General features: G+C 52.0%; 2 protein-coding genes across 5 annotated transcripts; both read left to right on the forward strand.

Annotated features, from left to right (window-relative positions):
* Nucleotides 1-685: 685 nt before the first annotated feature.
* On the forward strand, nt 686-4572 carry PAQR7 (progestin and adipoQ receptor family member 7). 4 transcript variants are annotated; one of them, XM_075114458.1, is made up of 3 exons: nt 686-928; nt 2606-2705; nt 3090-4572. In XM_075114458.1, exon 3 carries the CDS (start codon nt 3270-3272, stop codon nt 4308-4310), a length of 1041 nt encoding a protein of 346 aa, XP_074970559.1. In that variant the 5' UTR covers nt 686-928; nt 2606-2705; nt 3090-3269; the 3' UTR covers nt 4311-4572. The 4 variants fall into 4 exon arrangements, with proteins under 4 accessions (XP_074970559.1, XP_074970557.1, XP_074970558.1 ...); XM_075114457.1 differs by lacking the exon at nt 686-928 and adding an exon at nt 2325-2446; XM_075114456.1 differs by lacking the exon at nt 2606-2705.
* Nucleotides 4573-5502: 930 nt separating this feature from the next.
* Nucleotides 5503-10086, forward strand: AUNIP (aurora kinase A and ninein interacting protein). Its single transcript, XM_075114470.1, has 3 exons — nt 5503-5733; nt 7056-7191; nt 8941-10086. The coding sequence occupies exons 1-3, from the start codon at nt 5641-5643 to the stop codon at nt 9894-9896; spliced, it is 1185 nt and encodes a 394-aa protein (XP_074970571.1). The 5' UTR covers nt 5503-5640; the 3' UTR covers nt 9897-10086.
* Nucleotides 10087-12442: the final 2356 nt, after the last annotated feature.

The following is a 12442-nucleotide window of genomic DNA, read 5'->3' on the forward strand; positions in this document are numbered from 1 at the left end:
ACCTTGAGGCACAGGCCTGAACCCCTACGTAATGTGCTTATGAAAGAAGTTGCATATCTCTAGTACCACATAATGGAGGCTTAAGTGATGGCTGGATCAGTTCCCATATGCAAAATCAGGCATAATTAGCAATGAAAAAAACCACAATCAGCTCTTCATTTTACTGTATTCCTTTACCTGCTGAGAAGAGACCAAGCATCCCAAATGCTGGGGGGGTGTTCCCCCATCTTTTCGAGGGGTGGGAGAGGAGGATGACAGCACTGCCAAACCCCACGTGGTGTTCAGAGCACAAAGAGACGTTAAATGGGAGTTTTTGCCTTGCCAAAGCTGCCAGATCTCAGCTCAGGGCCTTCTGTTTCCTTGTCTGAGTTGTGCTTCACATGGCTGCCGGCGTTACAGGGAATGGGAGCTTAAAGCCCAGGGTCTGAGCTGAGTCTCGTTCCTCTGAGAGCTGTGGGGGGAATGGGAGGTTTGAGGGGTGGGAATGCAATCGGGGGATGCAAACAGAGCGTGGTAATCATCAGAGAAGGGACTAAGGGGAAAAACTAGCATGGAGGAGATGGTGCTTGGGCAGAAAAACAGAAGTAATACCCTCTCTGGTAGGGAAGGCTGGGCTACTAACAGATTGCTTTTAAAAAAAAAAAAAAAGACAAAAGCTCCACAGCTTTATTTCATAGGCTACACAGCCCGCCGTGTGGTAGCAAGTTAGAAAAGCAACCACAAGCCCCGTGCTGGGTGTGGTGGGGGAAATGGGAGATGTTACACCTCCAGCCGGCTGACAGAGGGACAGGGGCTGTGCCTGGGGCCGGCACCCCCTGGTTTACTGACCTTCCACTTGGGGACAGGCACAGTGTGAAGGAGAAGAGCCTGGAGCTGGGTGTTCTGCGGGTGCCTGGGCCTGGGGAGCTGCCCGGCAGAGCCACAGAGGGTGAGTGGGCACGGAGGGCTCCAGGGCCGGGCAGTGGGGTCCTGCGGGGGGCCGCAGGCCCTGCCGGGGCACCGTGGGGGGGAAGGTCCAGGGCTCCGCCAACCTCCAGCTGCACCTGCATCTTGAAGTACCCCACAAACCTGGGGGAAAAAATCCGGTGGGGGGAATCAATTCCTGGCTGCCCCAGAGGGGTTTTGGCAGGGCTGGTGCCGCTGCCCTGCTGGGAGGAGGGAGAGGTTCCCTGGGTGCGGGGACTGGAGCCCGGGCCCTGAAAACGTGCTTGCCTTGTGCTTACGGGGGGGCTCGGTGAGCCTGTGCCAAGGAGAAAACAATCATAAGTTGAAAGAAATGTATTTGTGCTTTAGAAGGCTAAATACAGCCATATGCATGGGAGCAAACAGGCATGTAAACAGCTGGGGGCTGAGTCTGTGTCATGAAAAAAAAATTCAGCAGGATGGGTGGATGCTGCTTGAGAAGGGAAATGCTCTGTAGGAATAACAGGCATTTGAGGCAACGTTATTGACATCTTGTAGGTATGTGGAGGTTATTATTCTGAGTACAAGCCAGATTAATGATTTCCAGTACTGCGTAGGATGTGCTCTGCTCATAACTGAGCATTGCTCAAGGCTTCATAGCTAGGAAGAGCTGTGCAAATTAAGTCCTGTTCCAACAAGTTTTGGATGACCTGAAGTAAACACGGTTCCCTTTCCTGCCTCGTGCCTGGCCGCTCGGAACGCGGCTTTTCCCCGCTGCTTTTGCCGCAGCATTTCCCTGTGCAGAGCCAGGGGTGCCTTTCCTGTAGGAATTTGTCTTCTGGCAGCCGTGGTGGGGTCAGGCATGGTCTGGAGCTGAGCCCCCTCCCCGCATATCCAGGTGTCCCCGTGGGCAGTGGCAGCCCTGGCACAGAGGCAAGTGCTCTGGGCATCGGAAGGGCAGCGTTTTCTTCCAAACTACCCATAGAATTTTGGTCAAAATAGCTTAATGTGGGAAGTTCTGCTTTTGCTGACATCTCCCGAGGCTGTTTCAGTTCAGCACAGTGGCTGCAAGTCCGGAAGAGGTTTATGAAGTTAATCTTTCACTGGCAGCCTGTGCATGTTGCAGTGTTACAGGGGAGGCATTGGGAGGCCAGGCGAGGGTCAGGGTTGCCTTCTGCGAGGTGTTGCTCTGAGCCAGGCAGATTTTTGATGTGGGGCCTCTTTAGCCAGGCAAGGTGGGAGAAGAGTGTTCAAGAGGGAAGCTGAGCAGCAAACAGCCTGTTTTTATCTGGATCTGTGCTCCTCAGCTTCAGGCAGGCATGAGTTACTGACCTGTCTAATCCATTTTGATGAGGAAATCACAGATTTTTAAAATAAACAGCCCCATTCCCGCCTCCTCCTCCTGTTCCCAAACTTTGAAGAGCTTTTCCTGTCTGAGCTGTCCCTGAAATGACTGCACTTGTCAGAAGTTGAGGTGTAAATCGGCACTGGAGCTGGACGGGAGTTGGGCTGTTTTCCTCAGAACTTGTCTGAGCAAGAGCAGGTAAAGGGGACGGCGGGGGGAAATCTCATTTTTCAGCATGTTCTTTGCAGTATGTTTTTAAGGCTGCCATGAAAAGGCAGAACAAGCCAGCGAGGTTGCCTTTATCTTGTTAAGGACAGCCGCTTCAAAATGTAAATATAGAAATGCTTGCTCACAAAGATTACGCTGCTAGACCTCAGTGATGCAACAGGATGAACTCACTCGAGCTGCGTTGTTTCTGTGCAAAGCTGCGTGGAAAATGAGGAGCTGAAAAAAGACGGTAAAAACTCTAAACACAGAAGTTAATCTTCTGTTACTGGCGTTAAAGTTGGTTTTGTTCTCAGGTGCCCCTTGTGAGGCAGAGAGGGTAAAGATACCGCAAACAGTTTATGAGGGGGGGAAACTGCCGCTCCTGGAGTGGGAAGTTTGGGATGTTTAGTTTGTTTAGTAGTTCCCAAACTGCTGGGAAGGGTTGAGTCTAGGAACTGATACATCCTGGTGTGTTAATTATTGTCAGTTAACCCTGTACTCGTGTCTTCTACCTCTGTCCTCCAGACAGGTTGCCTGTAGAGCATGGGGAACTCCAGCAGGAGTTCTTAAATCTCCCTTCAACCTCCTTCATATTACTATTTTTGGTGATTTTTTTTTTTTTTTTTAATTTCAGCTATTATAAGGCCACTCTCCAGTCACGTGTGATTTTATATACCTTTGGAAAAAAGCCAGAGCATCCAAACAGGCCCTGCTTGTTGATTTTTGGTAAAGACTCTATTAAACCCCACAGCAAAACTCTTTTTCCAGCCCAAAGGTTGTTTTGCGTGGCGGGGAACCAGAGTTTGGCTGCAACATGGCAACGGTTGTCACTGAAAAGCTTAGCCGCCTCTTTATTAACGTGCGGCAGGTCCCTCAGCTGCTGGCACCCCTCTCTCCCTCCACCGTCAGCAGTTCAGAGGTGCCAAAGGTCTTCTGGAAGCCCTACATCCACAGCGGCTACCGGCCAGTGCAGCAGACCTGGCGCTATTACTTCTCGACGCTCTTCCAGCAGCACAACGAGGCCATCAACGTCTGGACCCATTTGCTGGCTGCGCTCATCCTGCTGCTGCGGTTCCAGCAGCTCTCGCAGCGGGTGGATTTTGGACAGGACCTGCACGCCCAACCCCTCCTCATCATCATTGTGGCATCCATCACCTACCTGACGTTCAGCACGCTTGCTCACCTTCTGCAGGCCAAATCAGAGTTCTGGCACTACAGCTTCTTCTTTATGGACTACGTGGGGGTTGCCGTTTACCAGTATGGCAGTGCTCTGGGGCACTACTACTATGCCATCGAGCCAAGCTGGCACGAGAAGATCAAGGGGTTTTACATGCCGGTGGCCGTCCTGTTAGCGTGGCTGTCCTGCGCTGGTTCCTGCTACGCCAAGTACCGGTACCACCAGTCTGCTCACCTTCTGAGCCGGCTCTACCAGGAGCTGCCCTCTGGCCTGGCGTACGCGCTGGACATCAGCCCCGTGGTCCACCGCATCTACACCGCGCCGTCCTCCGAGCGGGCTGACCCGGCCCTTCTGTATCACAAATGCCAGGTGCTGTTTTTCCTCATTGGTGCCTTTTTTTTCTCACACCCTTACCCCGAGAAGTGGTTCCCTGGGAAGTGTCACTTCTTCGGGCAGAGCCATCAGATTTTTCACGTGTGCCTCGTGCTCTGCACGCTGGCGCAGATCGAGGCGGTGGTGTTGGACTATGAGTCCAGGCGACAGATCTATTCTACCCTTCAGGGTGATTCGGCGCACAACTTCTCGGCCCTATGCCTCTTCACTGTGACCTGCTCTGTCCTCACAGCTGCTTACATGGCCAGGAAGGTGAAGAACAGGCTCAGCTTCAAAGAAGAGTAAGAGCCCTGAAGGAGAAGCAGGTGAGCTCACCCAAATGGTTGATCTGCAGCCAGCTGTGGTGATGGTGGCATAAATGTCGCCACAAACTTCAAGGAGAAGAGGAATAAAAGGCTTTGTGAACTGTTACTCAGAAGTGCTCTCCATAGGGAGGGAAAGTAAGAGCTGCTTTTCATTATTATTTTAATTCAGAATTAGTTCTGGCTTGCTCTTAAAATGGTACAATGGTTTAATTCATGTGTCTGAATAAACTGTTGGAACAAAATGTTGTCAGTCCTGCAGCCCTGTACCTTGAACAGCTGGGAGAGGTTCTTGGAAGCCACCAGGTCTCACAGCAGAAGGTGGGGAGTTGCCACCTTGGCCCTGTTAGTGGTGGCAGAATCTGACCCATGGGAACAGGCCGAGGTGAGCTTGTATAAACCACAAACAAGGGTGACAAATATATTTAATATCATTTCAGGCCCTTTTATATGGCTTAAGAATTTGTACAGAGCTATCCATGCAGTGACCAGGTCCTGTCCCTTACCTGGTAAGAGTGTGGGTGTGTGAGGGAGAGGCACAGACCCTGTGAGTGCAGTAGGAGCTGGGCTGGGGTCGATTTGATGGAGGTTCAGCCCCAGGGCAGTAACAGGGGCTTCTGCACCTTCTGTGGTGGCTGAGGCCCTGTGAACAGGCACTGGTGTACTGGCTGTGGGGGTTTGAAGCATGCAAAAGAGAGGGTGCAAACACAAAGTGCTGGGCCTGCGGCTGCAGCTTGTAAAGACAAGGTGAGAGGGGCTAGGGTGGTTGGGGTTTTGTGTTCAGCGAAGAGCCGGGCTGGGGACAGGAGAGCAGCTGAGAGGGCAGGAGGAAAACCCAGGTATATATTGTGCTGCTCTCTCTGATCTGCCCAGCACCCCGTTTCTCCCCGCCCCCCCGCCCCAGCATTGGCATCTCTGCAAACACTCGGCCCTCTCTTGCCGAGGAGCCTCCTCCGCTCTTCTCGCGGCTTCTCCTGCTGCTCAGGGGCCGGTCCCGTCGCCGGGTTCCCCCACGATACCGCCTGCGCGGACCCCAACGACGGCCGCCGCCATGCTCCCCTCAGCAGGCCGAGGGCTTATATCGGGCACGGCCCCGGGTGGGCGGGGCTCCGCCTGCCGCTCATCTCGCCCCACCGCTTGGATTGGTCCCTCTCCACCAGGAGCGCGCGCGGTGACCGTTGGCGGCCGTTAGGCGGGAGGGCGGCAGGGCCGGGAAGCGGCGCCGGCCTCGGCGCCTGAGGTACGGCCCCGGCCCGGGTCCCTGCTCAGCTCCGCGCTCGGGGAGGCCGGACGCAGCCCGCCCGGGGCCGGGGATGAAGCGCAGACGCAGGGGCAGCGTGGCCCCGCAGCCCGAAGCGTGCGATGTCTGGCTGGACACCGCCGAGCTGAAGCAGAGCGCGGCGCAGGTGGGTCCCGGCCCGGGGGGGCTCCGATATGAGGGGCTGCTGCAGCCGGGGTGGGCCCTGATCCCCGTCCCGAGGGAGTGTATGGCTGCCTGGGCGTGGGAGGTGGTGTGGTTCTGAGAGAAGATTATTTGCTTGAGGGCAGGAAGGCTCTGCAGAGGGACCTGCACAGGCTGGATCGATGGGCCGAGGCCAGTTGTGTGAGGTTTAACAAGGCCAAGTGCCGGGTCCTGCCCTTGGGTCACACCAACCCCAGGCAGCGCCCCAGGCCTGGGGCAGAGGGGCTGGGAAGTGCCCGGCGGAGAAGGCCCTGGGGGTGCTGGCTGACAGCGGCTGGGCATGAGCCAGCAGTGCCCAGGTGGCCAAGGAGGCCACCAGCCCCCCGGCTTGTGTCAGCACTGGGGTGGCCAGCAGGAGCCGGGCAGGGATGGGGCCCCTGTGCTCGGCCCTGGGGAGGCCCCACCTCGAATGCTGGGCTCAGGTTTGGGCCCCTCGGGACAAGGGGGGACCTTGAGGTGCTGGAGCGTGTCCAGAGAAGGGCAGCAGGGCTGGGGCAGGGTCTGGAGCACAAGTGTGCTGGGGGGCGGCTGAGGGGGCTGGGGGGGTTTAGCCTGGAGAAGGGGGGGCTGAGGGGAGCCCTTCTCGCTCTCTGCAGCTGCCTGAGAGGGGCTGGAGTGAGGGGGGGGGTTGGTCTCTGCTCCCAGGTTACCAGTGACAGGCGAGAGGAAATGGCCTCAAGCTGTGTCAGGGGAGGTTTAGATATTAGGGAAAATTTATTCTCTGCAAGAGTGGTCAGGCCCTGGCACAGGCTGCCCAGAGAGGTGGTGGAGTCACCATCCCCGGGGGGGGTAAAAAAATGTGGCACATGGGGCCATGGTTCAGGAGGCCTGGGGGTGTTGTGTTGCGGGTTGGACTTGAAGATCCTGGAGGTATTTTCCAACCTTAATGATTCTGTGCTTCTCTGATAAGGTGCTGTGGTGTTGCAAGTTAGGAGAGCAAGGCAGTGATTTGGATGCAATGCAGAAGTGTTTCAAGAGGTGCCAGAGGGATGGGATGGGGTTAGCAAAGCTTGGACAGCGCAGCACGGCAGGGACACCCCACAGCCTTAGTCCTGAGCATTCTGCTCTGGGTGACTCTGCTCGAGCAGGGGTGCGGACAAGGTGACCTCCATGGGCTCCTTCCAACCTCAGCTGTTCTGTGATGGTGTCGCAGGAGGAGTTGAAGCGTTTAACAAATGTGGGAGCTATGCTACAACACTGGAAGAAGGGGAGATTTGTTATTAATGGCATGTATTCACTTTTCCACTTGTTTCTTTCCATACCCAGTCTCTCATAGCCAAGTCAAAAGTATCTAGTCGAACTCTGGAAGGGAAGTACGCCTCAGTCGCTTTCACGCAGACAAGAGCCTCTCAGCCACGCACCAAACAAACCACCATCTCTGCCTTCTTCAGCCCTCAGACAGGTAATGTGGGCCAGCGTATGCCCCTGGGGGAAGGTAGTTTCAGGCCATAATAGGTAACACATCTCGCTTTATTTCTTGGCTGAAAAATACATTTTCTAGTGAAGAGGGTAAAGGTTAAAGGCCTGAACTCCTGGAAAGGATTTTATTGTGATGGTTAATCTAAATGCAGGCACCTTTTACAGAGTTAGACTAAAGCGTAAGTAACAGCGGTCATAGCCAGTCTGCACTGGAGAGCAATCTGAGCTCTCAATAACGCATTTAAAACACGTTAGCCCCTGCAAAACTGGAGTTTCCAGTGGAACCCTGGGAAGCCTGGCTCAGCCCAAGTGCTGATACAAACTGCCCGGTTCTAGGTTGCCTGATGGTATCCCATAAAGGACAATCCAGCGGGGAACACCACTTCGGCTGGGGCAGGGCGCGGCCTGGGCAGGGGCACAAGGCCAGTGGTGCCCTGTGGCAGCTCTCCCTGCCCAGGGAAGGGGCAGCGCCCAGGGCGTTACGTGCCAGATTTGTCCTAAACAATTGCAGCCCTAAATTGTCAGTTAAATGCCCTCGGAAGAATGTTACAGATGGAAGTGAAAATGAATGTTACTTGGTTCAAACAACCTCCCTGTGAGGGGAATTGGCGGGAGGTGTGTGAGGAAAGCTTTTCACAAAGGGTCGGATGAAGCCTTTTCTACAGAATGCAATGTTTAATCCTAACTGAACCAATGAAGGAATCACAAGGGAACCAGAATATTTAAGCTAATTAAGACAGCTCACAACTTCTGTGCTTTTGAGTCTGCTTTTGTGCTCTGGAATATAACTAACTGGGATCTGTCCACAGGTCTCACCACATACGGAGAGAAATGAAATGGCTGCAGAAACCAGCAGTGTAGGATGTGTAGTTGTTTGTATATTTTAAGTTGTGTAATGGCTGGTTCATCAACATTAAACTAGCTTAGTAATAAGCAGATGAGAGGAAGCATTACATAAACAGTACAATTTAATTTATTTGACAGAATTTTTGTGTTGTGGCAGGGCCATTGATGGTTTTTGCTTTGGATTCGTTATTCCTACTCCTTTTGAATGTGCTGTGTGCTTTCCTCTTTTTTTTGTTTGATTCCCTCGATTACTTGCATTCACTTATTCACTGTGTTTGCATTCACTGAGTGCTGCTGCTCTTCACCCAGAGGTCTGTAGGATTTAAGATGCTGGAGCATTTCTTATTTGTATTTCTTTTAGCATATCCTGAACTGAGGATGAGCTCTTTTATTTTGAGAAGTTATATTAGATTTTATATTAAATGGTTTCAGAAGCAAATGTGGGACTTTGCCCCACATACAAGTGGTAGAAGTTTCACTGTGGAATTTTGTAGGGTTTTATTTTGTAACTCTTGAGCTGCTGTTTCTAAATGAATGTCATAGGTGAGCTGCCTGCAAAACTGAGAGGAGGAAGGCAGGGAAGCCAAAGACCGGAGCAGCTGGAGATGCAGCTCTTGCACCTCACTTGAGGGACACATACTTTTTTGAACTACTCCAATGTTTTAGGCTGCCGTTCCATCATATCCTCAGCAGCATAAATACAGATTTTTATGAGGCGGCGGCAGGGCTAGTCTGGTGTTAGAGCAGCCTGTGTGTCATTACTCAAAGGAGCAGCAGAATGGCAGTTCTGAGTCAAGCATCCCGGAATGGTGCTGTGGGTACTGACAAACCCAGAGAAATGTGTGTGTGTGAGCTCTGGCTTTATCCAATTCTGTGTTGTTTACAGATGAAAAAGACAAAGAAAACTCCAGGCTGTCTCCTTTCATGCCGAATAAGGACTGTAAAGAAAAAGGTATTTCTTTGGTTGATTCCCCTGTGAAGGTCTTGGCTTTGCCACAGATGGGAGAAGCCCAGAAACAATCCTTCAGAGCTGAGGAGGAGACAGTGCAGGTTACACCCCAGTGTCGTGCACGGAAAGCACCGGCCTCGCCGACTCCTTTGCCAGACTCTTCGTTGTTACGAGCGAAGTCCTACAGCAAGAGTGCAGCCCTCTGTGGGGTGGGAGAGGATTGCTGCTTCGTCAGCTTCACCCAGGATTCAGAGGGCAACCGGATCATCGCTCACAGAAATGAGTCCGATTTATTTGCTGGAGAAACGGTTTCAGCAAGCGGCAGCGTAACTTCAGACTGCTGGATAAACAAAGAGAAGGGCTGGCTGGTCCCAGACGAGGCAAGCACTGGGCTTGATTTCCAACCAAGACTTGGTGCAAACCGGAGTAGCAAACCACACCAAGCAAGTAGTGTTAATTCTTTAATTGATTTCTCTGAGACTGAGAATATAAATCCTACTCTAAGGACAGACAGTACCTGGGCTGCTGGCTTTTTTTCATCTCCACGACGACCAGCCAGAGCACAACCCCTGAGAGAGCGCAGCCAGAACGCTGGTGCTGGCTCAGCCGAGGAGGGATGGGGCAGTAAGATGGGACTGAGCAGTCCCTGCCGGCAGCTGTTCACCCAGGATTCGGAGGGGAACAGGGTAATCGCTCACCACTGCCAGGATGTCCCATCTGCTCGCCAGGACAAGGGCAGCTCTTGCAGGCAGCTGCTTAACTCTCCGTACAAGGGCTGTTCTGGCGATGCTGCAAATGGGAGCCCGAGCAAAGCCGGGGAGCAGTGGTTAGATGTGTGCTATGATTTACTGTTCACGCAGGACTCAGAAGGGAACAGAGTGATCAAACACTGATAAGTGCCCTTGAGTGGGTTGCCTGATGACCGCTTGTGAAGCCTCAGGAAAGCATTTTTGTAAGAAAGCTGTCAAGAGTAGGTAAGTGTACCTGTTGTTTCTCTATATACGAGCTAGTCAGACCCAGCAACAAGCAGGGCCTCTTTGTTCTCTGAAACTTTGTTTTAATAAAAATCAAATTTTGAAGGCATATGCTTATAATGGTTTGACTGTTTCAATCACAAGTACAGCCTGTGTGGCTAAGGCCTGGCTTTAGTACTGCCTGGTGTTTACATAGCACACGGCTGTTCAGCTGGAAAGCCTGCTGCCTGACATGTCTGTATGGCTTAGAATCCTGAAATCCAATTTAAAGGTTTTTCCTAGGCTCAGCTCAGGAACCACACCATCTACTTCACATTAGCTGCCTCGAGGCAGTACTAGGCTCAGATACATTCTGCTGATCTCAGGACTGTGGCCGCGCCGGGCCCATACATGACAGATGGGGGATGTGTGGCAATAAGGGGACAGGGGGTGTGTGTCATGTGCAGTTTAAAACTGTGAAAGATGCACCTCTGCTAGCTGGGAGGGGAATCGCAGCACTGAGGTGCTGTTGCCAGGTTCACCAGAGGTTTAAAGCAAGGAAGACTGCCAAAGAGGAGGAGGAGTTGTAACAGTGCATCTGGTCTGGGTAAGTCTGAACTGTAATCCTAACATCGGCCTCATAGCTCTTTCACAGGCGGGGATGCACCTTGCTGGAGCGGGGTGTGCCCACAGGGGCTTAGAGCTGCAGCTTGGTGCCGTCAGCCTGACCCTGGTGGGCTGAAAAGCAGCATCATGAGCACTCCGGGATGGAGCCAGAACAGGTCACTGCTGATGTAACTGCACGTGGCAGCTGCCGCACCTCGCTAACAGCGGGGTGCTTTGCACTGCTTGTAGGGCCTGTTCAACATAATCCCCTGCTTTTGGCTACGTAGGGTTTTGGATGGGTGTGCTTTAGCGTGTACCTGTTTTGAAGCGCAGGGATCAACTGCTCAAAACCCCCAGGGCTCACGTGCAGCAGGCAGCAGAGTCCATCTGTGACCATGCTCACTTTCTAGAACAACAGCCTGCTTTGTCAGCAGCAGCTGCCCAGTTTTTTACCTTCCTTTTTTTAAACGTTGAGCATGTCTTTAGCACTGTAAGTGTTGCCATTGATGCTGTCTTTGCGTTCCCCTTGGGCCAGAATGTTGGTACAATAGCCCCAACTGGAGTTACAGCACACTCCAGATGTTAATTGCTCTGATACTTCTATATCCAGCCTGCACATGGAGCATGTTCCCAGGAACAGGGACTCTTGGTTGCAGCTCCAGCTTCTCTGTAGGCAGTACAGGTGTAGTCCCACCAAATCATTGTGCAGAGGAGCCTTATTGTGACACAGGGAGAATGAGTGTGTCATCCAGTGGCTCACGGTGCATGTCTGAGAGGGGAAGAGCTATAGCAACTCCCTATACAACCGATTAAGTCGCAAAGGCTATTTCTGCTCTCCCTCACTGGGTGGGCCAGAGGCAACACATGCCTCTTCCCTCACTTCTAAGGTGGGGATTATGGTTTAATTTTTCAAGGGCTGAGGGCCTGGTGGATTAAGAAAATCCTTGGCATCTGACTACGTTCATCTACAGCACAACCAGCCACCACTTCAGCTGCAGCAGCTGAAATTCCACACATGCACCCCCCGCCCAACCTCCCCAAGGCACCAGCACCGCTGCTGGCACGGCTGGACATCTGTGTGTTAATAATATCACAGACAACCATTGTCTTATTAAGGCTCCGTTTTATATAAAGGAAAAAATCATACTTTAAATACAGCCATGAGGAACACTGCAGAGAATGTGTAGCTGAAGGAGACCTCTTCAGTTAGTGAGAACTGGAGCCACAGGCAATGCCAAGTTCCTCCTTCCCTTTCTCAGATGACAGCTCTTGTGGTGGGTGCTTGGTTCTTAGCATTGGTGGTTCAATAAATAGACCTTTTGAATGCTAAATAAAATACATTATCTGAATACAAGGACTATTAATGAAACATTACATTACTGGCAAGAAATTGAGGCCATTCTGTCATGCAACTGTGGGGATAATTTGTGAGTTGAGAAATACCCAGGGCATACTAAAACCGACTGAGGGGTTTGATCACGGACTGCAGTTTCATCCTGCCGCTGGGTCAGACAGTTACCGGGAAGACGCCTTTTACCGCTCTGAGTCAACACTGACAACCTGGAAGCATTAATTAGCTTATTCTCCGTAGCCCTGTACCATACTCAGAACTGAGAAAGAACGGGATGTTTGACATCCATCTATACTGGCAATGGTAACGAGTTCTGTTGTAACAAGGACGTTGGAAGTTAGAGCTTAATTTGAACCTAAGGAAAATTGTAGGTAGAAAGAACGTCATCCAGCAGCAGTCATTGCACTCTTCAGCAATCAACATCAAAATACAGCTGAAAAAGAACGTCCATCTTCTTAAAAAGTTTCTTCTTAAGTAGAACAATACATGGAAAACACACCAAAACCACAGCATCTCTCCTAAGTCAATG

Source organism: Phalacrocorax aristotelis, chromosome 20, assembly GCF_949628215.1.
Source record: "Phalacrocorax aristotelis chromosome 20, bGulAri2.1, whole genome shotgun sequence".
Classification (NCBI taxonomy): domain Eukaryota; kingdom Metazoa; phylum Chordata; class Aves; order Suliformes; family Phalacrocoracidae; genus Phalacrocorax; species Phalacrocorax aristotelis.